A 27,762-nucleotide genomic window follows, 5' to 3' on the forward strand; every position below is an offset into this window, starting at 1 on the left:
CCGGAGGGGCAGCTTCCAGTCGGGAGAGGATGGAAGGGGAGAGGAGAGAGGGTCCCGGGGCCTCCCCATCCTGAAATACTTCGGGAGCGTGTCCCGGATGGAGAAGTGGGGTCCTGCGAGAGGGCTCCCCCGTCCCCGCGGACACGAGGCTTTGGGGTAAGGGGCCGCTTTGAGGGCGGCGGGATTCCGGTGGGATTCTCCGCGCTGAGATGGGGGGGTGGTGGGCTGGAACGCCCTCCCCTCCCTCCGAAATCCCAGCCCTGCGGTGGCGGGGAGGGGCGAGGAGAGGATCTGGGGGTGATGGAGAAAGGAAAAATCCGATTTTGGCAGAGATGGAAGCAGAAGGAGGTGGCGGGGGGGGGGAGAAAAGGAGCTACGGGGAACTCACAGTCAGGATGGAAACACACACAGCCTGACACCCCGGCACAACATACGAGCACACGCCAAGGGGATCATTTCCACCCATGAACACACACAAACACTTGGACTGAGTCCTAGATGCAGCGCACAGGCGTAACATACGAGCACACGCCAAGGGGATGGTTTCCACACATGAACACACACAAACACTTGGACTGAGTCCTAGATGCAGCGCACAGGCGTAACATACGAGCTCACGCCAGGGGGATCATTTCCACACATGAACACACACAAACATTGGACTGAATCCCAGATGCAGCACACAGGCGTGTGCATATGGAGAATACACACACACACACACACACACACACACACACACACACACACACACACACACACACACACACACATATACACATAAATGCAAACTGGTCCCCTGTCTTGCAAAAATGCACCCCCTAATTCAATCAATCATATTTATTGAGCGCTTACTGTGTGCAGAGCACTGTACTAAGCGCCTGGGAAGTACAAGTTGATGTTGCTCACCCTCTCCCCCCACAACCTGTCTCCACCCAGACGGACTTTTGGGGTGGGAGGAAGAAACCCCTCTCCCCCTCCAAAAAAAGGACCCAGGAGTCTGGTATCTGGACCTGATTTGGTTGGGGGCTTGGGGGGGGAGTGTGAATGAAAGTCTGCACTGTGCTAAGCGCTGGGACCAGATCCGAGCTCATCGGGTTGGGCGCAGTCCCTGCCTCCACGCGGGTCTAAGTCGGAGGGAGAACAGGTGACGGAAACTGAGGGGGAAACTGAGGCCCAGCGAGGGGAAGTGACTGGCCCAAGGTCGCACAGCAGGCCTCGCCGTGCGTGGTCCGAACTTTTCCCGGGGGGAAATATCCCACCTTAGAGGGACTTCCAGTTTGGAGCTGGATTTTAGGGTCCTGGAAGGTCTCTGGTCTCTCCTGGGCTGAGGGAGAGGGTTGAGACCAGGCCCGAGGGGTCTCGGAGGGCTCCAGGGTGGCGGTGAGCGAAGGCCTTGGGGGGTCGGACTCTTTGGCCTGTGGCCTCGTGGTCTTTCCCGTGACGTGATGGTGCCCCGTCTACCTCAGCCGTCTCTCCCGGGCCTGGGACTCTCGTTGGAGGAAGGGTCTCTGGCTCAGAGATGGCCCGCCTCAGAGACATCTCCCTGGCCCAGAGATATCTCCCCACAACCTAGAGGCGTCTCCCATGCCCAGAGCCTCAGAGATGCCTCGCTGGCTCGGAGATGTCTCCCCGGGCCTGTGGCATCTCCCCAATCTAGAGGTGTCTCTCCGGTTCGGGGATGTCTCCCCGCCTCAGGGATGTCTCCCGGGGTCAGAGGCAACTCCCCAATCTAGAGGTGTCTCTCTGGTTCGGGGATGTCTCCCTGCCTCAGAGATGTCTCCCGGACTCAGAGACAACTCCCCAATCTAGAGGTGTCTCTCTGGTTCGGGGATGTCTCCCAGCCTCAGAGATGTCTCCCGGAGTCAGGGACAACTCCCCAATCTAGAGGTGTCTCTCTGGTTTGGGGATGTCTCCCTGCCTCAGAGATGTCTCCCGGCCTCAGAGACAACTCCCCAATCTAGAGGTGTCTCTCCGGCTCGGAGATGTCTCCCCCCGCGCCTCGGAGACACCTCCCTGGCCGAGAGACATCTCTCCAAATTAGCGGTGTCTCCCTGATTCGCAGACGTCTCCCTAACTCAGAGATGTCTCCCTGCCTCAGAGACATCTCCCCGGCTCAGAGACATCTCCCCAATGGAGAGGCGACTCTCTGGCTCAGAGATGCCGCCCCAACTCAGAGATGTCTCCTTGGCTCGGGGACGCCTCGCCGGCTCGGAGAAATCTCCCCGCCTCAAGTATGTCCTCCTGGCTCAGAGACATCTCCCCGGCTCAGAGACATCTCCCCAGTCTAGAGGCGACTCTCTGGCTCAGCGATGTCTCCCCAACTCAGAGATGTCTCTGGCTCAGGGATGCCTCGCCGGCTCGGAGAAATCTCCCCGCTTCAGGGATGTCTCCCCGGCTCGGAGACATCTCCCCAATCTAGAGGAGTCTCTGTGGCCCAGAGATGTCTCCCCACCTCAGAGATGTCTCCTCCAATCAATCAATCAATCAGTCGTATTTATTGAGCGCTTACTGTGTGCAGAGCACTGTACTAAGCGCTTGGGAAGTACAGATGTCACCACCTCAGAGAGGTCACCTCCATGGCTCAGAAACGTCTCCCCGGCTCGGAGACACCTCCGCGTCTTGGAGGCATCTCCCCGAATCAGAAACATCTCCCTGATTCAGAGACATCTCCCCAGCTCAGAGACATCTCGGGGCAAAAGGGCTCCCTAGATCCAACACTGCCAGCGCCGGGAGAGAATCCCTACGCCCCAGATGGGTCACGGAGGGGGGAAACTGAGGCTGGCACCCAAGCCTCGCCCCAAGTGACCCTCTGAGGGTTGGGGGAGACGCAGGTGGAGCAGGGATGAACCCCGGGATGCTCCGCGCGACCCCCAGATTCCCAAGATTCCCCCCCAGCTGCCATCTCTGCCCCCCTGGGACCATCCACACCCCCCACCACCAGGCCATCCGTCGTACCCACAATGCACTGAGCAGACCATGTGCCTTGTTTTCCCCTTTCTGCCGTAGAACCACCACTCTCCCCTCGGCCCCCCGGCCCGAAGCCCACCACGCTGACCCCTGCCCCTCGGCCCGGACTTTCGCCCAAGCGGCCTCCGCCTCCTGACACCCCCCGCGCTCCCCTCCATCCCGCCACTTCCAGAGGGAGAAAGGGGGAAGAAAATGGGAAAGGGGTCTTCGTGGGGGGTGGTCCCAGGAAGGACTAGCCCGGCTAGGGCGACCGTGGCGGCTATTCGGTTAGCCCGCTTGGGCCAGGTGAGCGGGAAAGTCGGTAATCTTGGTTGAACGCTTCGTACGTGCCCAGTGTTGTGCTGACCGCCGGGCTTAGATGGCATTTGCTAAGCGCTTAACCTTGGCCGGGCGCTGTACTAAGCGCCGGGGGAGACGCGGGCGGCCCCCGTCCCGTGTGGGGCTCCCAGGCTCGATCCCCATTTTCCACAGGAGGGAACTGAGGCCCGGAGAAGTGAAGTGACTTGCCCGAGGTCACACAGCGGACAAGGGGGATGAGAACCCGGGGCCTATCTGCTAGGCCACGCTGCTTCTCCGAGAGAGGTGAAGTGACTTGGCTAAGGTCACACAGCCGGGGTGACCATTAGGCCGCTCTCAACAGGAAGAGGCGAGCCGAGATTGCCCCCGCTTCCCTCCGGAAGCGACATCGTGCCGTGTCCTAGTCCAGCTGGTTCCCGGGCAGTGGGTTACTCAGGTGGTCGGCGGCCTGCCCGCTCCGGCCGCGGTCCGCCGTCCCGGCCTTCGGTATTCCCGGCTCCCGGCCCGCATCCGGAGGCTCCTGACGCCCAGCCGGAGCTCACGGGGACCCAGAAGGGACGGGGGTCACGTTCCAGGGTCTGCCGGGCTGGCCGTCCAGAGCTGACCATCCGGAAAGATTCATTCGTTCAGTCGTACTTATTGAGCGCCTACTGCGTGCAGAGCACTGGACTAAGCGCTTGGGAAGTCCAAGTTGGCAACATAGATGGTCCCTACCCGACAGCGGGCTCGCAGTCTAGACGATGTGGTTGCAGCGCTGCTGCCCATCATCATCATCAATCGTATTTATTGAGCGCTTACTGTGTGCAGAGCACTGTACTGAGTGCTTGGGAAGTACAAGTTGGCAACACGTAGAGACGGTCCCTACCAGGTGCCCAAAGAAGAGTGGGCTGGACACCCCCTAGGCTCACCCCCTCCCCACTAGGCCCCGAGACTCCCCCATCGCGCCCGGGGAGGGTCCGTGACAGTTTTGACCGGAGATGGTGAGACTCGGGTGGGGTCGGGGGGTGTCCAGTCCATCCCATTCCTCCCCTCAGAAGCCCCCCAGCTTCTCCCCTCACTGCCCGGCCCCGGGGCGTCACTGCTGAACCCCAACATTTCTCCCGGGGCGGACACGCACATGCTCAGGACGGCCCCTGGGATGGTCACGCGCATGCTGGGGCCTACCTTTGCAGCCTCTGTAAGCCGGGAGAGGGGTGGCTATGTATTACCCTCCCTGCAGCGGTTTGAGACCCTCATAGGAGAGGGTTCCTCCGGCGGCCTAAGCCGGTTCCGATCCGGCGCTTGGGAGACCCCCAAAAGATGGTATTTATTGAGCGCTCGGAGACGCGATCCCTTGCCCTCGAGCAGCTGACGGTCTGTCAATCGGTGGTATTTATTGAGCACTTCTTGTGGGCAGAGCACCCGATGGAGCGCTTAGGAGAGTCCAATCCGACAGAATGGGTGGACGTATTCCCTGCCCGCAAGGAGCTTGCAAGCATGGCTCAGTGGAAAGAGCCCGGGCTTTGGAGTCGAAGGTCATGGGTTCGAATCCCAGCTCCACCTCATGTCTGCTGGGTGACCTTGGGCGAGTCACTTCGCTTCTCTGAGCCTCAGTCACCTCATCTGTAAAATGGGGATGAAGACTGTGAGCCCCACGTGGGACAACCTGATCACCTTGTATCCCCCCCGGCGCTTAGAACGGTGCTTTGCACATAGTAAGCGCTTAACAAATGCCATTATTATTAATCGGTGGTACTTACGGAGCGCCTAATGTGAGCAGGGCACTGCGCTAAGCGCTGGGGAGAGTCCAGTAGAGTTAGCAGACACCTTTCCTGCCCTCAAAGAAGTTACAAACCAGCAGCCAATCGACAGTATTTACTGAGCGCCCACTGCGAGCAGAGCACTGGCTAAGCGCTTGGGAGAGTCCAGTCCAACAGAGTTGGTAGACGCGTTCCCCGCCCACCAGGAGCTGATGGTCTAGCCATCCCTCAGTGGCATTTAGTGAGCGCTTCCCGCGTGCAGGGCACTGTACTGAGCGCTCGGAAGAGTCGAAACGAGGAGGTAGGCAGGAATCCCTAAATTCAGGGAGCAGGGTTTGGGGGGCTTGGCCTGGTATCTCCGAAACAGTAGTCAGTTAGTCAGTCGTATTTATTGAACGGTTTGTGTGTGCAGAGCACTGTACTAAGCGCTTGGGAGAGGACAATAGAATAAACAAGACTCCCTGGGGCACGGGGAGGGATTCTATTTATTTTATTTTGTTCGTATGTTTGGTTTTGTTCTCTGTCTCCCCCTTTTAGACTGTGAGCCCACTGTTGGGTAGGGACTGTCTCTAGATGTTGCCAATTTGTACTTCCCAAGTGCTTAGTCCAGTGCTCTGCACATAGTAAGCGCTCAATAAATACGATTGATGATGATGATGATTAGGGGGAGATGAAGGAGGGATGGAAAGTCCAATGGCCTGAGCCCGGGGCAACGGGGGAGGCCCAGGGAGGGAGAGAGAACAGGGCTTGTTCTAGGGTAAGGACCGGCTCTACATGTTGCCAACTTGTCCTTCCCAAGCGCTTAGTACAGTGCTCTGCACACAGTAAGCGCTCAGTAAATACGATCGAATGAATGGAGTAGGGAAGCAGGGCAGCCTAGTGGTTAGAGAAGCAGCGTGGCTCAGTGGAAAGAGCCCGGGCTTTGGAGTCAGAGGTCGTGGGTTCGGATCCCGGCTCTGCCACTGGTCAGCTGTGGGACTTTGGGCAAGTCACTGCGCTTCTCTGGGCCTCAGTTCCCTCCTCTGTAAAATGGAGATGAAGACTGTGAGGCCCCCGTGGGACAACCTGATCTCCTTGTAACCTCCCCAGCGCTTAGAACAGTGATTTGCACATAGTAAGCGCTTAATAAATGCCATTATTATTATTATTATTATTAGAGCCTGGGAGTCAGAGAACCTGCGTTCCCCTCCCAGCTCTCCCACTTGTCTGCTGTGTGACCTTGGGTCAGTCACTTCCCTTGTCTTAGAGAAGCAGCGCGGAAAGAGTCCGGGCCTAGGCGTCTAGAGGACCCGGCTTCTCATTCGGGCTCCGCCACCTGCCTGCTCTGTGACCTTGGGCCAGTCATTTTCCCTTCTCCGTGCCTCAGTTCCCTCATCTGCAAAATGGGGATTCACTGCCTGTTATCGACAGCGGCATTTGCCGAGCACTTACTGCGTGCGGAGCACTCAGTCCATCGGCGGTATTTACTGAGCGTTTACTATTCGCAGAGCACACTGTACTAGGTCCTTGGGAGAGTCCAGTATAACAGAGTTGGTAGCCCTGTTCCCTGCCCACAGTGAGTTCATTATTAATAATGATAATAATAATAATGGTATTTGTTAAGTGCTTACTGTCTGCCAGACACTGTACTGAGTGCTTGGTTGGGTGCAAGCAAATAATAATAATAATTATGATGGCATTTATTAAGCGCTTACTACGTGCAAAGCACTGTTCTAAGCGCTGGGGAGGTTACAAGGTGATCAGGTTGTCCCAGGGCTCACAGTCTTAATCCCCTTTTGACAGATGAGGGAACTGAGGCCCAGAGAAGTGAAGTGACTCGCCCAAAGTCACACAGCTGACAAGTGGCGAAGCCGGGATTTGAACCCACAACCTCTGACTCCAAAGCCTGGGCTCTTTCCATTGAGCCACGCTGCTTCAATCCCCCCTCAATCCCCCCTGCCATCCCCACACTGCCATCCCCCCCTCCCCAGTCACTCCAGGTATTTATAGTATTTGTTAAGCGTTTACTATGTGCCAGGCACTGTACTAAGCGCTGTGTGTGTGTGTCGGGGGGACATACAAGCTCATCGGGTTGGGCGCAGTCCCTGTCCCACACGGGACTCCCCGTCTAAGTCGGAGGGTGGAGGATTTAATCGCCGTGTTAATAATAAGAATAATCGTGATGTTTGCTAAGAGCTTACTCTATGCCAGGCACTGTACTAAGCGAGGCGAGCCAACAGAGGCCCAGAGAATCAATCAATCAATCAATCATATTTATTGAGCGCTTACTGTGTGCAGAGCACTGTACTAAGAGCTTGGGAAGTCCAAGTTGGCAACATATAGAGACAGTCCCTACCTAACAGCGGGCTCACAGTCTAAAAGATCAATCAATCAATCGTATTTAATGAGCGCCTACTGTGTGCAGAGCACTGTACTAAGCGCTGTACTGTACTAAGCACTGTACTAAGAGAAGAGAAGTGACGTGCTCGAGGTCACACAACCGGCGACCTTGGGAGCCGGGATGAGAACCCAGGTCCCGTGTCTCCCAAGCCCGGGCTCTACCCGTTAGGCCGCGCTGCCTCTCTAAGAGAAGGGAAGTGACTGGCCCAAGGTCACCCAGCGGACACGTGGCGGAGCCGGGATTAGAATCCAGGTCCTCCCGACTCTTCCCATTAGGCCGAGCTGTTTCCTGGTCCTTGCGGGTGGACAAGGAGCTCCCAGGCCGGAGCTCTTCCCACTAGGCCGAGCCGTTTCCTGCTCCTTGCGGGTGGACAAGGGACCTGCAGGAGCCCCGGATTCCGGGGTCCGCGCGGATCCTCAGCCCCCTCCCGAAGAGCGAACTCCTTCTCCACGGTCCCCCCAACTTCCTAGGCCTCTCCCCTCCCCGTGTCCTGTAAATATGGTCAGCGCCCCTTCCCCTCCCCTCGAGATCTCTCGGGGGGTCGTGGGGTGGGTGGGCTGGGGGCCCGGTTCTGTTTTGGAACTTTTTTGTACACCACAAACTTTTTGTATATTTTTAATTTTGCTGCGACATGAACTATTAAAGTCATTTCAGTACAAGCCACCCCTGGGCCCAGATCTCTGTTGGGTCCATTTGGGGGCCGGTGGGAGAGGGGGGCGGGGGAGGAGGAGGAAAGAGGAAATGGAGGAAGAAGAGAAGGGTGGGAAGAGGAAGAGGAGGAGGAAGTGGAGGGAGAGGAGGGAAAGTGGAGGTGGAGGAGGAGGAGGAAGAGGAAGGGGGGGAGGAAGAAGAGAAAAGGAAGAAGAGGAGGAGAGGAGAAGAAGGAGAAAAGAGGAAAAGGAGGAAGAAGAGCAGGGGAGAAGATTGGGAGGAGGAAGAGGAGAAGGAGGAGGAGGAAGAGAGGAAAAGGAGGAGAACAAGGAGGGGGAGGAAAAGGAGCAGGAGGGGAATGAGGAGGAGGAAGAGGAGGAGGAAAAAAGGAGGAAGAGGAGAAGGGGAGGAAGAGAAAAGGAGAAAGAAAAGGAGAAAAGGAAGAAGAGGTGAAGGAGGAGAAGAAGGGAGGAGGAAGAAGAGAAGGAGGAGGAAGAAGAGGAGAAGGAAGAAGGGAAGGAGGAGAATGAGGAAGAAGAGGAGGAGGAAGAAGAAGAGAAGAGAAGGAGCAGAAGGAGGAGAATGAGGAAGAGGATGAGAAGGAGGAAGAGGAGGAGGAAGATGAGAAGAAGAGGAGAAGGGGATAAAGAAAAGGAGGAAAAGGAGCAGGAGGAGAATGAGGAAGAGGAGAAGAAGGAAGAGGAGGAGGAGGAAAAAAGAAAGGGAAGAGGAGAAAGGGGGAGGAAGAAGAGGAGAAAAGGAAGAAGAGGAAGAGGAAGAGGAGAGGGAAGGGGAGGAGGAAGAAGAGGAACAGGAAGAAGAGGAGGAGGAGGAGGAAGAGAAGAAGCCGGAGGAGAAGGAAGAGAAGGAGGAAGAAGAAGAGGAGAAGAAAAGTAGCAGGAGGAGACGGAGGAGAACGAGGAAGAGGAGGAGGAGGAAGAAGAGAAGGAAGAGGAGAAGGAAGAGGAGAAGGGGGAGGAAGAATAGGAGGAAAAGGAGCAGGAGGAGAGCGAGGAAGAGAAGGAAGAGGAGGAGAAGGAAAAAAGGAGAAGAGGAAGAGGTGAAAGCAGTAGGGGAAAAACTATGCGCCCGGCAGAGCCACTGTTCAGGAGGGAGAGTCTGCCCTCGATCCCTCCCGCTTCAGTCTCTGCGGAGGGAAAAGGTTGGCTGTCCCGGTAGGAGAAGGGCGGGAGCTGCGGCTCGGACATCCACCCGAGGGGCACCTGTGGAAGCGTTCATCCGTGCCAAGTACTGTACTAAGCGCTGGGGAAGAATCGAGTTAACAATAATGATGATGATGGCATTTGTTCAGCGCTTACTATGTGCAAAGCACTGTTCTAAGCGCTGGGGAGGATACAAGGTCATCAGGTTGTCCCACGTGGGATGACCTATGGAGGGAGGGAGGGCCAGGGTTTCAAGCCCATTTTCCAGAGGAGGAAACTGAGGCCCACCTGGCCCTCGCTATCACCTGTCTCGCCGTCCCCGGTTTCGTTTGTTCAATCAATCGATCGTATCTATTGAGCGCTTACTATGTGCGGAGCACTGGACTAAGCGCTCGGGAGAGTCCAATCCAACCATAAACAGTCGCATTCCCGGCCCACATTGTCCAGGGTTGTGGGCTGGGTCAATACACCGATCGATGGATGGAGTGGAGGAGTGTACTGAGCGCTTTATGGGCCCCCCCTCCCCCCTGAGTCCCCCGTGTCCTGACTCCCCCCCCACCCTTATCCGGCTGGGAGGGGCAGGAACCCAGGCTCTGCCGGTGGCGTTTCCTCTACAGGAAAGAACAATGGGGGTGGGGGGCGGTGGAGGAGGAGGAGGAGGAAGAAGAGGAGGGGGTGATGGAGGGCCAGAACAAGAAGGGGAGAAAGGTATGGGCCGGGACCCCCGGGCTCTTGGGTTGGGGGGCTTCAGGGGCGACCTCAGAATGGGAGAGCATGAGGGAATCAGGGGGGCGAGCAGGGAAGAGTGGGGGGTCTTAGGGAGGGAGAGCAGAGGGTATTGGAAGGGGTCCCAGGGTGGGAGAGCAGAAGGGAATGAGGGGGCCTGGGTGGGGGGGTGAGCAGGGAAGAGTAGGGGGGTCATCTCAGGGTGGGAAGAAGGGGGGGGAGTGGGAGAGACCCCCAGGGTGGGAGAGCAGAGGGGAATGGAGGGGGGACCCCAGGGTGGGAGAGCAGAGGGGATTGGAAGGGGTCCCAGAGTGGGAGAGCAGAGGGGGATCGGACATGATCCCAGGATGGAAGAGCAGAGAGGAATGGGAGAGCCCCCAGTCTGGGAGAGCAGCGACAAATGTTGGGGGGGGCCCAGGGTGGGACAGCAGCAGGAAATGGGGGACCCCCAGGGTGGGAGAGCAAAGAGGAATGGTGTGAGGGGGGTGGGGGGCTTAGGGTGTAGAGGGAATGAGGGATTCCAGGGTGGGAAAGCAGTGGGAAATTGGTGGTGGTGGGGGGGCGCCCAGGGTGGGAGAACAGAAGGAAATGAGGAGGTCCCAGGTGGGAGATCAGAGGGGAATGGGGAGACCCCGGCGTGGGAAAGCAGAGAGGAATGGGGGAGACCCCAGGGTGGGAAAGCAGAGAGGAATGGGGGAGACCCCAGGGTGGGAGAGCAGAAGGAAATGGGGGAGATCCCCCCAGGGTGGGAGAGCAGAGAGGAATGGTGGGGGGACCAGGGTGGGAGAGCAGAGGGGAGTGGGGGAGACCCCGGTGTTGGAAAGCAGAGAGGAATGGGGGAGACCCCAGGGTGGGAGAGCAGAGGGGCGTGGGGGAGACCCCGGTGTTGGAAAGCAGAGAGGAATGGGGGAGACCCCAGGGTGGGAGAGCAGCAGGAAATGGGGGAGACCCCCAGGGTGGGAGAGCAGAGAGGAATGGTGGGGGGACCAGGGTGGGATAGCAGAGGGGAGTGGGGGAGACCCCGGCATTGGAAAGCAGAGAGGAATGGGGGAGACCCCAGCGTGGGAGAGCAGCAGGAAATGGGGGAGACCCCCCAGGGTGGGAGAGCAGAGAGGAATGGTGGGAGGACCAGGGTGGGAGAGCAGAGGGGAGTGGGGGAGACCCCCATGCCCACCCCACCCCCACCCCCAGCTGACAGAGAACCCTTCCCATCCCTCCCCATCCCCCGGCGGAGTCCAGGGCTTCGTGTCCCCCATCCGCCGGCTGGCCTTCTCCAAGACCGGGCCGCGGCAGGTCCCAGCCGGGGTCGGGGGTCGGGGGTCCCGTCGCCCCCTGCACTCCGTCCCCCTCTACCCCCCGGACTACTTGGCCGACCCCCGCATCCTGCTGCACGACTACCTGGAGAAAGAGGTCCAGGTGAGGCCTGGGGCCTGGGGTCAGGGGTCAGGGGTCAGGGGTCGGGGGGCTAGCCCCTCTCCCCCCAGGGGCTCAGCCCTCTCCTTGCCCTGTGGCCCCCCACCCAGTTCCTCGGGCAGCTGACCTGGGTTTCCTCGTCCCTGAACCCCTCCAGCAGAGATGAGCTCCTGCAGCTGTTGGACAAGGCCCGGGTGAGTGGAGAGGCCTCCCCGTCCTCCTCTTCCTCCTCCTCCTCCTCCTCCAACAACAATCATAATATTTATTTATTTTATTTGTACATATCTATTCCATTAATTTTATTTTGTTGATTTGTTTTGTTCTCTATCTCCCCCTTCTCGACTGTGAGCCCGCTGTTGGGTAGGGACCGTCTCTCTATGTTGCCAACTTGGACTTCCCAAGCGCTTAGTCCAGTGCTCTGCACCCAGTAAGCGCTCAATAAATACGACTGATTGATTGATTAATAACGATGGTATTTGTTAAGCGCTTACTGCATGCCGGGCACTGTTCTAAGCGATTATCTCAAGATAATAGGGTTGGACCCCATCCCCGTCCCACATAGGGCTCTCAGACTCCATCCCCATTTTCCAGATGAGGGAACCGAGGCCCAGAGAAGGGAAGTGATTTGCCCCGGGTCACCCAGAGCAGACAAGTGGTAGAGCGGGGATTAGAACCCATTCATTCCTTCAATTCATTCAATCGTATTTATTGAGCGCTTACTGTGTGCAGAGCACTGGAGTAGGCGCTTGGGAAGGACAAGTCGGCAACATGATCACCTTGTTGTCCCCCCCAGCGCTTGGAACAGTGCTTTGCACATAGTAAGCGCTTAACAGATGCCATCATTATTATTATTATTATCACCTTGTATCCCCTCAGCGCTTAGAACAGTGCTTTGCACATAGTAAGCGCTTAACAAATGCCATCATCATTATTATTATTATCTAGAGACGGTCCCTACCCGAAAACGGGCTCACAGTCTAGAAGGGGGAGACGGACGACAAAACAAAACGTGTGGACTGGTGTCAAGTCATCAGAATAGACAGAAATAAAGCTAAATTCATTCATTCAATCGTATTTATTGAGCGCTTACTGTGTGCAGAGCACTGAACTTGCACAGCATTAACAAAATAAATAGAATAGTCAATACATACAAGTAAAATAGAGTAATAAATCTGTACAAATATATATCCAGGTGCTGCGGGGAGGGGAAGGAGGTAAGCTCACTGTTGGGTAGGGACTGTCTCTATATGTTGCCAACTTGTGCTTCCCAAGCGCTTAGTCCAGTGCTCTGCACACAGTAAGCACTCAATAAATGTGATTGATTGATTGATTGATTGATTGATTGATTGAAGTAGGGCTGGAGGGGATGGGGAGGAGGAGAGGAAAAAGGGGGCTCAGTGTGGGAAGGCCTCCTGGAGGAGGTGAGTTCTCAGTTGGACCCATGACCTTCTAACTCCCAGGCCCTATCTGCTAGGCTGTGCTGCTTGTGAATCAATCAATCATATTTATTGAGCGCTGACTGTGTGCAGAGCACTGGACTAAGCGCTTGGGAAGTCCAAGTTGGCAACATAGAGCGACGGTCCCTACCCAACAGTGGGCTCACAGTCTAAAAGATGAATCATCATCATCATCAATCGTATTTATTGAGCGCTTTCTGTGTGCAGAGCACTGGACTAAGCGCTTGGGAAGTCCAAGTTGGCAACATAGAGCGACGGTCCCTACCCAACAGTGGGCTCACAGTCTAAAAGATGAATCATCATCATCATCAATCATATTTATTGAGCGCTTACTGTGTGCAGAGCACTGTACTAAGAGCTTGGGAAGTCCAAGTTGGCAACATAGAGCGACGGTCCCTACCCAACAGTGGGCTCACAGTCTAAAAGATGAATCATCATCATCATCAATTGTATTTATTGAGCGCTTACTGTGTGCAGAGCACTGTACTAAGCGCTTGGGAAGTCCAAGTTGGCAACATAGAGCGACGGTCCCTATCCAACAGCGGGCTCACAGTCTAAAAAATGAATGAGTGATGAGCCCGCTGTTGGGTAGGGACCGTCTCTCTATGTTGCCAACTTGGACTTCCCAAGCGCTTCGTCCGGTGCTCTGCACACGGTCAGCGCTCAGTAAATGCGATTGGTTGATTGATTGATTGAGTGAAGGACGGGGCGTTCAGCAGGTACAGGAGCTGCCTCTGCGACGCCCCCCGGGAGCGGAGCAGGACAGCATCCTCAGCCTGTCGGCCCGCTGCCTGCTGCTCACCTGGCGGGACAACGAGGAGCTCATCCTGCGCGTGCCCACCCACCACGTGGCAGCCGCCTCCTACCTAAGAGACGACGCCCTCCACCTCCTCGTCCTCAAGACCGGTGCCCGCCGGGGGCCGGACGGCGGGCGGCGGGGGGACGGGGTGACCGAGGGTCGGCGGGTCGAGGGGACGGGTTGGGCCTTCCGCCCGCCCCCTGATAGCCGCCCCTCTCCCCCTTTCGCCTCCCCCAGGCCTGGGGGTGGACCCGGTGCCCCCGGAGAGGTCGCCCGGGGCCGGAGGGGGTCCGGAGCCCCGGCAGCCCGGGGGCAACGTGGAGCGACGCCACACCATCTGCAGCCTCGACTGGAAGATGGCGCGGGGCGGGCGAGAGGGCCGGGCCGGAGCCGGCGGCAGCCTGGAGCGCCAGCAGGCCCGGGGGGCCGGTCCCAATCCCGGGGGGCGGCCTTTCGGCAGCTGGGAGAGGAAGGGGGCCGCCCGCCCGGGGGGCAGCTGGGAGAGGAAGGGGGCCGCCAACCCGGGGGGCAGCTGGGAGAGGAGGCACGTGGGAGGAAACCCTCTGGACCCCCGGGACCCCAGCCCGGACGCCTACTGCAACCTGGTCATCCTGGCGGTGGCAAGCAGGGTGAGTTGGGCCCCGGGGCCACGCCGGGAGGGCCAAAGTGGCCACCTTGGGGTCATCATCATCATCATCATCAATCGTATTTATTGAGCGCTTACTGTGTGCAGAGCACCGTACTAAGCGCTTGGGAAGTACAAATTGGCAACATCTAGAGACGGTCCCTACCCAACATCATCATCGTCAATCGTATTTATTGAGCGCTTACTGTGTGCAGAGCACCGTACTAAGCGCTTGGGAAGTACAAATTGGCAACATCTAGAGACAGTCCCTACCCAACATCATCATCGTCGATCGTATTTATTGAGCGCTTACTGTGTGCAGAGCACCGTGCTGTGCTTGGGAAGTACAAATTGGTAACGTCTAGAGACGGTCCCTACCCAACAGTGGGCTCACAGTCTAAAAGGGGGAGACAGAGAACAAAACCCAACATACTAACAAAATAAAATAAATAGAATAGATATGTACAAGTAAAATAAATAAATAAATAAATAGAGTAATAAATATGTACAAACATATATACATATATACAGGTGCTGTGGGGAAGGGAAGGAGGTAAGATGAGGGGGAAGATGTGCAGGACCTCTAAACTGAAGGAATGAAAGGGTGGTGGGGAGAGAGGAACTAGGTGGGGAGCCGGGGGTGATCCTGGACTGAGGCTCCGTTCTCCCTCCCCCATTTTCCCAAGCGCTTAGTACAGTGCTCTGCACACAGTAAACGCTCAATAAATATGATTGATTGGTTTTCCCCATCCCGGGGGTCTCGCCCTGGATTCTGGCGGGCCGCAGGAGGCGGCGGAGGAATCTTGCTCGCTGATCAGCCAGGCCTTCCGCATCATCTACGGAGACCAAACCATCCAGCCCATCGACCGAGCCGGATGCCACTGCGCCCCCGGGCCTGGCCGGCCCTGGCTCACCGCCCGCAGTGAGGCACCCCCCGACCCCTCCTGACCCCTGACCCCTGACCCCTGACCCCTGACCCGGGGAGACGGCCCACCTCTGCGGAGGGAGACACGGGAGGGCTTGGTGGAGGGGGACAGGAGAGGGAGATGAAGGAGATGGGGAAGGAGAAGAGGAAGATGAGGTTGTTAGTTGAGAGGGATAAGGGCGGGAGACAAGGGAAAGAGATGAAGAGAAGGAGACAGGACAGAGGTTGGTTGAGGGAGATGAGGAGGGAGACGACAGGGGAAGGCTTGGTTGAGGGAGATGGAGGAGGGAGGGATGAGAGACCCAAAGGAAGGAGATGAAGGAGACAGGGAAGGGTTTGGTGAGGGAGACTGGAGGAAGGTGAGGGAGAGACAGGAGAGAGGTTGGTGAGGGAGATGAGGGAGGACGGGAGGGAGTCGAGGGAGACAGAGGAGAGGTGATGAGAGAGACGAGGGAGAAAGGTGAGGGGACGAGGGAGGAAGGTGAGGGAAACGGAAGAAGAAGGTGAGGGAGAAGAGGGAGGAAGGAGGGAGACAGGGAGGAGGAAAGCGAGGGAGACAGGATGATGAGGAAGGTGAGGGAGACGGGGATGAGGGAGACAGAGGAAGTTGAGGGAGACGGATGGGAGGAAGATGAGGGAGATGGGAGGGAGTTGAGGGAGACAGAGAAGAGGTGGGTGAGAGAGATGAGGGAGGAAGGTGAGGGAAACAGGGAAGAGGAAGGTGAGGGAGAAGAGGGAGGAAGGAGGGAGACGGAGGAGGAAAGCGAGGGAGACAAGATGATGAGGAAAGTGAGGGAGACGAAGGAGGAAGGTGAGGGAGACAGGGAAGGGAGATGAGGGAGACGAAGGAGGAAGGTGAGGGAGACAGGGAAGGGAGATGAGGGAGACGAGGGAAGAAGGTGAGGTGATGAGGGAGGAAGGTGAGGGAAACAGGGAAGAGGAAGGTGAGGGAGAAGAGGGAGGAAGGAGGGAGACAGGGAGGAGGAAAGCGAGGGAGACAGGATGATTAGGAAGGTGAGGGAGACAGGGAAGGGAGATGAGGGACACGAGGGAGGAAGTTGAGAGGGACAGGAGGGAGGAAGATGAGGGAGATGGGAGGGAGTTGAGGGAGACAGAGAAGAGGTGGGTGAGAGAGATGAGGGAAGAAGGTGAGGGAAACAGGGAAGAAGAGGGAGACAGGGAAGAAGGTGAGGGAGATGAGGGAGACGGGAGGGAGTTGAGGGAGACAGAGAAGAGGTGGGTGAGAGAGACGAGGGAGGAAGGTGAGGGAAACAGGGAAGAGGAAGGTGAGGGAGAAGAGGGAGGAAGGTGAGGGAGATGGAGGAGGAAGGCGAGGGAGACAGGATGATGAGGAAGGTGAGGAAGACGGAGGAAGGTGAGGGAGACAGGGAAGGGAGATGAGGGACACGAGGGAGGGAGATGAGGGGGGAAGATGAGGGAAACAGGGACGAGGAAGGTGAGGGAGAAAGGGGAGGGAGTTGAAGGGGACAGGGGAGGGAGCTGAGGGAGGCAGAGAAGAGGTGGGTGAGAGAGACGAGGGAGGAAGGAGAGGGGATGAGGGAGGAAGATGAGGGAAACAGGGACGAGGAAGGTGAGGGAGATGAGGGACAAAGGGGAGGGAGTTGAGGGAGACAGGGGAGGGAGCTGAGGGAGACAGAGAAGAGGTGGGTGAGAGAGACGAGGGAGGAAGGTGAGGGAAACAGGGAAGAGGAAGGCGAGGGAGACAGGATGATGAAGAAGGTGAGGGAAATGAAGGAAATGAGGGAAATAAAGGTGAGAAGCAGCGTGGCTCAATGGAAAGAGCCCATGCTTGGGAGTCAGAGGTCATGGGTTCAAATCCCTGCTCCGCCAATTGTTAGCTGTGTGACTTTGGGCAAGTCACTTCACTTCTCTGGGCCTCAGTTCCCTCATCAGTCAAATGGGGATGAAGACTGGGAGCCCTACGGGGGACAACCTGATCACCTTGTAACCTCCCCAGCGCCTAGAACACATAGTACACATAGTACACTTACTTTGCACATAGTAAGCGCTTAGCAAAAACCATCATTATTTATTATTATTAAATGAAGGAGGAAGTTGAGGGAGACAGGGAAGGGAGATGAGAGAGGAAGGTGAGGGAGCCAAGGGAGAGGGGGGCTGAGAGAGGAAATAGGGGAGGGGGATGCAGCTTCCCCCTTGACCAGTGCTCTGCACATAGTAAGCGCTCAATAAATACGATTAAATGAATGAATGATCGAAGTCTGCCCTCTCCTCCTCCCCTCCAGGTGACAGCGTGAACACGGAGGTGACCTACAGTTACGATGCTGATTTTAGCTGTTGCAGCTCTTTGTAAGTGCCCCCCTTTGCCCCCCAATCCCACCGCCCCCTACCACTAACCCTAACCTTCCGACCCTCATCATCATCATCGGGGGTATTTAATAATAATAATAATAATGATGATGATGATAATAATGGCATTTATTAAGCGCTTACTATGTGCAAAGCACTGTTCTAAGCGCTGATTTATTTATTTATTTATTGAGCACTTTCTGTAGGCAGAGTTCATGGCCTAGGGGAGAGAGCATGGGCTTGGGAGTGAGAGTAAGCGCTTAGTAATAATAATAAAAATGGCATTTATTAAGCGCTTACTATGTGCTAAGCACCGTTCTAAGCGCTGGGGAGGTTACAAGGTGATCAGGTTGTCCCACAGGGGGCTCGCAGTCTTCATCCCCATTTTACAGATAACTGAGGCCCAGAGAAGTGAAGCGACTTGCCCAAAGTCACCCAGCTGACAATGGGCGGAGCCGGGATTTGAACCCAGGACCTCTGACTCCAAAGCCCGGGCTGTTTCCACTGAGCCACGCTGCTTCCCTTTCGTATCCACCCCAGCGCTTAGAACAGAGCTTGGCACATAGAAAGTGCCTAACAAATATCGTTATGAGGGTGATGATGGATTGCAGAGCACTGTACCAAGCGCTGGGAGAAAATCGACAGGTCTGACTCCGTGGGTGGGCAAGGATGGAGGAGCGTGGCTCAGTGGAAAGAGCCCGGGCTTTGGAGTCAGTGGTCATGGGTTCAAATCCCGGCTCTGCCAATGGCCAGCTGTGTGACTTTGGGCGAGTCACTTCACTTCTCTGGGCCTCAGTTACCTCATCTGTAAAATGGGGATGGAGACTGTGAGCCCCCTGAGGGACAACCTGATCATTTTGCAACTTCCCCAGCGCTTAGAGTAGGGCTTTGCACATAGTAAGAGCTTAATAATAACAATAATAATAATAATTATTATTATTATTATTATTGTTGTTATTATTATGGAGGTGTGGTCCTGGAGAGAGGCAGGAGCAGTGGAAAGAGCCCAGGCTTTGGAGTCAGAGATCATGGGTTCAAATCCCGGCTCCGCCAATTGTCAGCTGTGTGACTTTGGGCGAGTCACTTCACTTCTCTGGGCCTCAGTTACCTCCTCAGTAAAATGGGGATGGAGACTGTGAGCCCCCCGAGGGACAACCTGATTACTTTGTAACTTCCCCAGCGCTTAGAGCAGGGCTTTGCACATAGTAAGAGCTTAATAAATGCTGCTATTATTATGATGATGATGGAGGGGTGATCCTGGAGAGGGGCAGGATCAGTGGAAAGAGCCCAGGCTTTGGAGTCAGAGATCATGGGTTCAAATCCCGGCTCCGCCAATTGTCAGCTGTGTGACTTTGGGCGAGTCACTTCACTTCTCTGGGCCTCAGTTACCTCCTCAGTAAAATGGGGATGGAGACTGTGAGCCCCCCGAGGGACAACCTGATCACTTTGTAACTTCCCCAGCGCTTAGAGCAGGGCTTTGCACATAGTAAGAGCTTAATAAATGCTGCTATTATTATGATGATGATGGAGGGGTGATCCTGGAGAGGGGCAGGATCAGTGGAAAGAGCCCGGGCTTTGGAGTCAGAGGTCATGAGTTCAAATCCCGGCTCCGCCAATTGCCAGCTGTGTGACTTTGGGTGAGTCACTTCGCTTCTCTGGGCCTCAGTTACCTCCTCTGTAAAATGGGGATGGAGACTGTGAGCCCCCTGAGGACAACCTGATCACTTTGTAACTTCCCCAGCCCTTAGAACAGGGCTTTGCACATAGTAAGTGCTTAATAAATACTATTATTATTTTTATTATTATTATTATGGAGGGGTGATCCTGGAGAGGGGCAGGATCAGTGGAAAGAACCCGGGCTTTGGAGTCAGAGGTCATGAGTTCAAATCCCAGCTCCGCCAATTGCCAGCTGTGTGACTTTGGGCGAGTCACTTCGCTTCTCTGGGCCTCAGTTCCCTCCTCTGTAAAATGGGGATGAAGACTGTGAGCCCCCCGAGGGACAACCTGATCACTTTGTAACTTCCCCAGCGCTTAGAGCAGGGCTTTGCACATAGTAAGCGCTTAATACATGCCATCATCGCTATTATTCACTCATTCAGTCGTATTTATTGGGCGCTTACTGTGTGCAGAGCGCTTAATAAATGCTATTATTATGATGATGATGATGGAGGGGTGGTCCTGGAGAGGGGCAGGATTAACCCCTGCCCCCTCCTCCCCTCTCTTCTGGTTGTCCCCCAGCACGGGCTCCCACGACACCTTCGAAGCCTGCTACAGCAGGGCGTCCACACCATCGTCCTTTCAGGACTCTCGCCACAGCGGCAGCGATCAGAGCGGCGGGGACGTGGAGCACTTGCAGGAGTATTTGAACACGGTGAGCACCGTTTCTCCCTATCCCCTTTCCCCGCAGGGACCGGGAATGCTGTTCGAGGAGGGGGTGGGATGAAGCGGCAGTGCGGCCTAGCGGGAAGACCCCGTGTCTGGGAGCCAGGAGGACCTCTGGGCCTCAGTTTCCTCATCTGTCACGGGGGGATTGCGACTGTGAGCCCCACGGGGGACAACCTGATGACCCTGTACCTTAGAACAGTCCTTGGCACATAGTAAGCGCTTAACAGATGCCATCCTTATTATTATTAGCCTGTATAATCTGTAATAATAATTGTATTAGCTTGTATAATAATGATGGCACCTGTTAAGCGCTTACTATGTGCCAAGCACTGGACACCCCAGCGCTCAGTACAGTGCCTGGCACATAGTACGTGCGTAACGTCATTGGGTAATAATAATGATAATGATGGCATCTGTTAAGCGCTTACTATGTGCCAAGCACTGGACACCCCAGCGCTCAGTACAGTGCCTGGCACATAGTACGTGCGTAACGTTGTTGGGTAATAATAATAATAATGATGGCATTTATTAAGCATTTACTATGTGCAAAGCACTGTTCTAAGCGCTGGGGGGATACAAGGTGATGAGGTTGTCCCACGTGGGGCTCACAGTCTTCATCCCCATTTTACAGGTGAGGGAACAGAGGCCCAGAGAAGTCAAGTGACTTGCCCAAAGTCACACAGCTGACAGGGGGCGGAGGCAGGATTTGAACCCATGACCTCTGACTCCAAAGCCCGGGCTCTTTCCCACTGAGCCACACTGCTTCTCTTGGGTAGGGACTGTCTCTATCTGTTGTCGACTTGGACTTCCCAAGCGCTTAGTACAGTGCTCTGCACACAGTAAGCGCTCAATAAATACGATTGATGATGATGATGATGATGACTTGGATTTCCAAAGCGCTTAGTCCAGTGCTGTGCACACGGTACGCGCTCAATTCATTTATTCATTGTCGTATTTATTGACTGAATCAATTACCCATTTATATGTATATATGTTTGTACGTATTTATTACTCTATTTTATTTGTACATATTTATTCTATTCATTTTATTTTGTTAATATGTTTTGTTTTGTTCTCCGTCTCCCCCTTCTAGACTGTGAGCCCACTGTTGGGTAGGGACCGTCTCTGTGTGTTGCCAACTTGTACTTTCCAAGTGCTTAGTACAGTGCTCTGCACACAGTAAGCGCTCAATAAATACGATTGAATGAATGAATGAATGACCTGGGTCTTTTCTTCTAGACTGTGAGCCCGTTGTTGGGTAGGGACCATCTCTATATGTTGCCAACTTGGACTTCCCAAGCGCTTAGTACAGTGCTCAGCATACAGTAAGCGCTCAATAAATATGATTGAATGAATGAATGAATGCTGGGTGACCTTGGATAAGTCACTTTGCTTCTCTAGACCTCTGTTCCCTCATCTGTAAAATGGGAATGAAAGCTGGGAGCCCCAATCAGTCAATCAATCGTATTTATTGAGCGCTTACTGTGTGCAGAGCACTGTACTAAGCGCTTGGGAAGTACAAGTTGGCAACATAGAGAGACGGTCCCTACCCAACAGTGGGCTCACAGTCCCAGAAGCTCTTGCAGAGAGGGTCACTTCTGCTGCCCCTCAATCCCTGGACACCGGGTATGTTCAGAAGCAACATGGCTTTAGTGGCAAGAGCACATATTTGGGACTCAAAGGGCATGGGTTCTAATCCTGGCTCCACCTCTTGTCTGCTGGGTGACCTTGGGCAAGCCAGCGTGGCTCAGTGGAAAGAGCCCGGGCTTTGGAGTCAGAGGTCATGGGTTCAAATCCCCACTCTGCCAATTGTCACCTGTGTGACTTTAGGCAAGTCACTTAACTTCTCTAGGCCTCAGTTCCCTCATCTGTAAAATGGGGATTAAGACTGTGGGCGCCCCGTGGGACAACCTGATCACCTTGTAACCTCCCCAGCACTTAGAACAGTGCTTTGCATATAGTAAGTGCTTAATAAATACCATTATTATTATTATTATTTTCTGGGCCTCAGTTATCTCATCTGTAAAATGGGGATAAACATTGTGGACCTCACGGGGGACAACCTGATCACCTTGTATCTCCCCCAGTGCTTAGAACAGTGTTTGGCACATAGTAAGCGCTTAACCAAGTAAGCACCTGGTACAGTGCTCTGCAATCAATCAATCGTATTTATTGAGCGCTTACTGTGTGCAGGGCACTGTACTAAGCGCTTGCACTGTACTAAGCGCTTAGCACACAGTAAGCGCTCAGTATATACGATTGAATGAATGACTCAATACCATCATTCATTCATTCATCGCCCAGAGCTTAGAACAGTGCTTAGCGCATAGGAAGCACTTAACAAATACCATTATTATTATCATCATTATCCCTTCTAGACTGTGAGCCCGCTGTTGGGTAGGGACCGTCTCTATATGTTGCCAATTTGGACTTCCCAAGCGCCTAGTACAGTGCTCTGAACACAGTAAGCGCTCAATAAATACGATTGATTGATTGATTGATTGATTGATTGCATGAATGAATGAATGAATGAATAAATCCAAATCAACATGGAGAGTCTGAGGCAGAGGACTCCAAGTCCCAGAAGCCCTTGCGGAGCATATTCCCCCTCTCCCCCCCCCCCGGCAACAACTGAGCATGCTCAGTTGTCCAACTCAACACGGCGTTTCTGAGGCAGAGGACTACAAATCCCAGAAACCCTTGCAAAGCAGAGCGTTCCCCAAAAAACCCGGATTCTGAGCATGCGCAGTGTCCCAAACCAATATGGCGTTTCTGAGGACTCCAAATCCCAGAAGCCCTTGCAACGCAGGGCACCATGGCCTAGCCTGGTGGATAGAGCGTGGGGTTCGAATCCCGACTCCTCTACTTTAATTCTTTCATTTATTCATTTATTCAGTCGTATTTATTGAGCGCTTACTATATGCCAAACACTCTAGTAAGCGATTGGGAGAGTACAATATTGGGAGAGTACAACATACGGACAAACAGACACATTCCCTGTCTGCAACGATCTCACAGTCTAGGGGAGATGGACATTAATAACAGATATACATAAATAACAGATTTATAGCTATATACATAGGTGCTGTGGGGCTGGGAGGGAGGATGAATGAAGGGAGAGAGTCAGGGCGATGCAGAAGGGAGTGGGAGAAGAGGAAAGGAGGGTTTAGTCCGGGAATCAATCAATTGTATTTATTGAGCGCTTACTGTGTGCAGAGCACTGTACTAAGCGCTTGGAAGGCCTCTCAGAGGAGGAGGTGAGCCATCAATCCATTCATTCATGCATTCAATTGTATTTATTGAGCCATTACTATATGCCAAACACCGTACTAAGCGATTGGGAGAGTACAATGTTGGGAGAGTATAATATAAGAACAGACACATTCCCTGTCTGCATCTATCTCATAGTCTAGGGGAGATAGACTTCCCAAGATATACACATATATATATATTTATATATATATATATACATATAACAGATATACATAAATAACAGCTTTATAGCTATATACATAGGTGCTGTGGGGCTGGGAGGGAGGATGAATGAAGGGAGAGAGTCAGGGTGATGCAGAAGGGAGTGGGAGAAGAGGAAAGGAGGATTTAGTCAGGGAAGGCCTCGCAGAGGAGGAAGTGGGCCTTCAATCCATTCATTCATGCATTCAATCATATTTATTGAGCGCTTACTGTGTGCAGAGCACTGTAGTAAGCGCTTGGGAAGTACAAGTCGGCAGCATACAGAGGCAGTCCCTACCCAACAACGGGCTCACAGTCTAGAAGGCTTATGTTGCCAACTTGTACTTCCCAAGCGCTTACTACAGTGCTCTGCACACAGTAAGCGCTCAATAAATACGATTGATTGATTGATTGATTGATTGATAAGGCTTTGAAGCCGGGGGAGAGTGATAGTCTGTGGGATGCGAGGCGGGAAGGCCTTCCAGGCTGGAGGCAGGAGGGGGACGAGAGGTCGGCGGCGAGAGAGACGAGATGGAGGCCCAAGGAGGAGGTTGGCGTGAGAGGAGCGGAGTGCGCGGGCCGGACTGGAGTAGACGCCCGGGGAGGTGAGGTCGGAAGGGGCGAGGGGATGGACGGCTTTAAAGCCAACGGTAACGAGTTCCTGTGTGATGCAGAGGTGGATGGAGTTTCTTGAGGAGCGGGGAAACGCCGTCTGAACGTTTCCGAAGGAAACTGATCCGGACGGTTGAGTGGAGCCCGGACCGGAGTGGGGAGAGACAGGAGGCAGGGAGGTCAGCGGGGCGGCTGATACAGTCATCGAGGCGGGGTAGGAGAAGTGCTTGGATTAACGTGGGAGCGGGCTGGACGGAGAGAAAGGGGAAGCTTTTCCCCCTTCTAGACTGTGAGCCCACTGTTGGGTAGGGACTGTCTCTATATGTTGCCAACTTGGACTTCCCAAGCGTTTAGTCCAGTGCTCTGCACACAGTAAGCGCTCAATAAATACGATTGATTGATTGATTGATTGATTTTGGCCATGTTGCGAAGGTGGAACTGACAGGATTTAGCGACGGCTTGAATTCGCGGGTTGAAGGAGAGAGAGGAGTTTGGGATAATGCCAAGGTTACGGGCTTGTGGGCACTTGGGAAAGTCCAGTGCAACAGAGTTAGTAAACATGCTAATAATAATGATCAATAATAATAATAATAATAATAATGGTATATGTGAAGCACTTACTATGTGCCAAGCACTGTCCTAAAGCACAGTGTGGCTCAGTGGAAAGAGCCTGGGCTTTGGAGAAGCAGCGTGGCTCAGTGGAAAGAGCACGGGCTTTGGAGTCAGAGGTCGTGGGTTCGAATCCTGGCTCCACCACAAGTCTGCTGTGTGACCTTGGGCAAGTCACTTCACTTCTCTGAGCCTCAGTTCCCTCATCCGTAAAAATGGGGATTAAGACTGTGAGCCCTACGTGGGACAACTTGATCACATTGTATCCCCCCCCCCAGCGCTTAGAACAGTGCTTTGCACATAGCGCTTAACAAATGCCATCATCATCATTATTATTATTTGGAGTCCGAGGTCATGGGCTCAAATCCCGGCTCTGCCACTTGTCAGCTGGGTGACTTTGGGCAAGCCACTTCACTTCTCTGAGCCTCAGTGACCCCATCTGTAAAATGGGGATGAAGACTGTGAGCCCCCCCCGTGGGACAACCTGATCCCCTTGTAACCTTCCCAGCGATTAGAACGGTGCTTTGCGCATAGTAAGCGCTTAATAAATGCCATCGTTGTTATTATTATTACACGGTCATCAGGCGGTCCCACGTGGGGCTCCCAGTCGTCATCCCCATTAGACAGAGGAGGGAACTGAGGCCCAGAAAAGTGAAGTGGCTTGCCCAAGGTCACACAGCAGACAAGTGGCGGAGCCGGGATTAGAACCCACACCCTCTGACTCCCATGTTTGGCCTCTTTCCGCTAAGCCCCGCTGCTCCTCGTGTTCCCTGCCTACAATTACTCTATTTATTTTACTTGTCCATATTTACCATCATCATCATCATCAATCGTATTTATTGAGCGCTTACTGTGTGCAGAGCACTGTACTAAGCGCTTGGGAAGTACAAATTGGCAACATCTAGAGACAGTCCCTACCCAACAGTGGGCTCACAGTCTAAAAGGGGGAGACAAAACCAAACATACTAACAAAATACAATTTACTATTCTATTTATTTTCTTAATGATGTGCATCTAGCTTTATTTCTATTTATTCTGATGACTTGACACCCGTCCACATGTTTTGTTTTGTCATCTGTCACCTGTATATATGTATATATGTTTGTACATATTTATTACTCTATCCATTTTACTTGTGCATATCTATTCTATTTATTTTATTTTATTTATTTTATTTTGTTAGTATGTTTGGTTTTGTTCTCTGTCTCCCCCTTTTAGACCGTGAGCCCGCTGTTGGGTAGGGACTGTCCCTAGATGTTGCCAACTCGGACTTCCCAAGCGCTTAGTCCAGTGCTCCGCACACAGTAAGCGCTCAATAAATACGATTGATTGATTGATCGATTGATCTGTCTCCCCCTTCTAGACCATGAGCCCGTTGTCGGGTAGGGACCGTCTCCAGATGTGGCCGACTTGGACTTCCCAAGCGCTTAGTCCAGTGTTCTGCGCCCAGTAAGCGCTCAATAAATGAAGGGGCTGACCGTCTACTGCGTGCAAAGCAGTGTACTGAGCGCTTGGGAGAGACAGAGTTGGTCCTCTGACCCCCCCCACCGTCTCCCCCTTAGCTGAGGAACAAACTCTCTCCGCCGGAAATCCAGAAGTTTGCCGTGCTACTGCGGGAATACCGGCTGGGAATGGACGTGCAGGAATATTGCCGGGAGCTGCTCAGGCTTTACGGGGACAAGAGGAAATTCCTGCTCCTCGGTGAGAGAACGGCGGCCGCTCCGGCCTCGCGGCCTTCCGGGCCTCGGCCTCTGGGCCCACTCGGGCCCGTCGTTGCCCGCGCCCACTTTCCCCCTCACCCTCTGCGCAGGCCTGGGGCCCTTCGTCCCCGACCAGGACGTGGGCTACTTCGAGAGCTTCCTGGAGGACCTCGGCATCCGCGAGGGAGGCATCCTCACCGACAGCTTCGGCAGGATCAAGAGAGGCCGGGCCTCCGCCTCCATCCCGGCCTTCCCGGGCTCCACTCCCTTTCCCATCCCGGCCTCCATGCCTGCTCCCGCCCTGGCCTCCGTCCCGGCCTCCATCCTGGCCTCCGCCGCTGTATTGGCCTCCACCTCCCCCGACCGCAGCTACAGAGCCAAAGATGGAGGCCCTCATGAGCCGCGGGTTCAAGGGGAGGAAGAGGAAGAAGAGGAGGAGGACAACTATCTGTGAGCAAAGCAGCGCGGGGGGCAAGGCTCTCTCCGAGCCCCTTCCCCTCCCTGGGATCTGGGCGACGCCAATCGCCCGCCACTCCATCAGCAGCGCTTACTGAGCGCCTACAGTGTGCAGAACTCTGTACTGAGCGCCCGGGAGAGGCAATAGAATTAGCAGATACGAGCCCTGCTATTGAGGCGCTCACCACCTACCCATCAATCACCGGTATTCACTGAGCGCCGTCGGCGTGCCAAGCGCCACGTTGAGCACTTGGGAGAGTCCAGTAGAGTTAGGAGACACCCTCAAGGCGTCCATGTCGTTGTCACTGCCGACCTCTCATTCATTCAATCGCATTTGCGCTTAGTACAGTGCTCTGCACACGGTAAGCGCTCAATAAATACGATTGATGATGATGATGATTCATTCATTCATTCAATCGTATTTATTGAGCGCTTACCGTGTGCAGAGCACTGGACTAAGCGCTTGGGAAGTCCGAGTTGGCAACATATAGAGACGGTCCTTACCCAACAGCGGGCTTATTGAGCGCTTACCGTGTGCAGGGCACTGTACTAAGCGCTTGGTACTGTACTAACCGCCCTCCCTCCTCGCATCCCGCGGACCATCGCTCTCCCCACCTTCAAAGTCTTATTAAAGCACGCCTCCTCCAAGAAGCCTTCCCTGACTGCACCCTCCTTTCCTCTTCTCCCCCTCCCTTCTGCGTCGCCCCGACTCCCTCCCTTTCTTCATCCCCCTCCACGACTTGACGTCCACCTCCCGTCATTTTATTTCTTTCTCTTTTTCACTTTTTCAATCCTATTTATTGAGCGCTTACTGTGTGCAGAGCACTGTACTAAGCGCTTGGGAAGTCCAAGTTGGCAACATATAGAGACGGTCCCTACCCAACAGTGGGCTCACAGTCTTCATGTCCGTCTCCCCCTCTGAATAATAATAATAATGATGATGGCATTTATTAAGCGCTTACTATGTGCCAAGCACTGTTCTAAGCGCTGGGGAGGTTATAAGGTGATCAGGTTGTCCCATGGGGGGGGCTCACGGTCTTCATCCCCATTTTACAGATGAGGTCACGGAGGCTCAGA

General features: G+C 54.4%; 1 protein-coding gene across 1 annotated transcript; it reads left to right on the top strand.

Annotated features, from left to right (window-relative positions):
• Positions 1-9,875: 9,875 nt before the first annotated feature.
• Positions 9,876-26,972, top strand: CCM2L (CCM2 like scaffold protein). Its single transcript, XM_038750065.1, has 10 exons — positions 9,876-9,905; positions 11,115-11,339; positions 11,447-11,530; positions 13,513-13,699; positions 13,830-14,221; positions 15,004-15,139; positions 17,407-17,470; positions 19,709-19,841; positions 26,092-26,230; positions 26,340-26,972. The coding sequence occupies exons 1-10, from the start codon at positions 9,876-9,878 to the stop codon at positions 26,681-26,683; spliced, it is 1,734 nt and encodes a 577-aa protein (XP_038605993.1). The 3' UTR covers positions 26,684-26,972.
• Positions 26,973-27,762: the final 790 nt, after the last annotated feature.

This window comes from Tachyglossus aculeatus, chromosome 8 (assembly GCF_015852505.1).
Source record: "Tachyglossus aculeatus isolate mTacAcu1 chromosome 8, mTacAcu1.pri, whole genome shotgun sequence".
NCBI classification, from domain to species: Eukaryota; Metazoa; Chordata; class Mammalia; order Monotremata; family Tachyglossidae; genus Tachyglossus; species Tachyglossus aculeatus.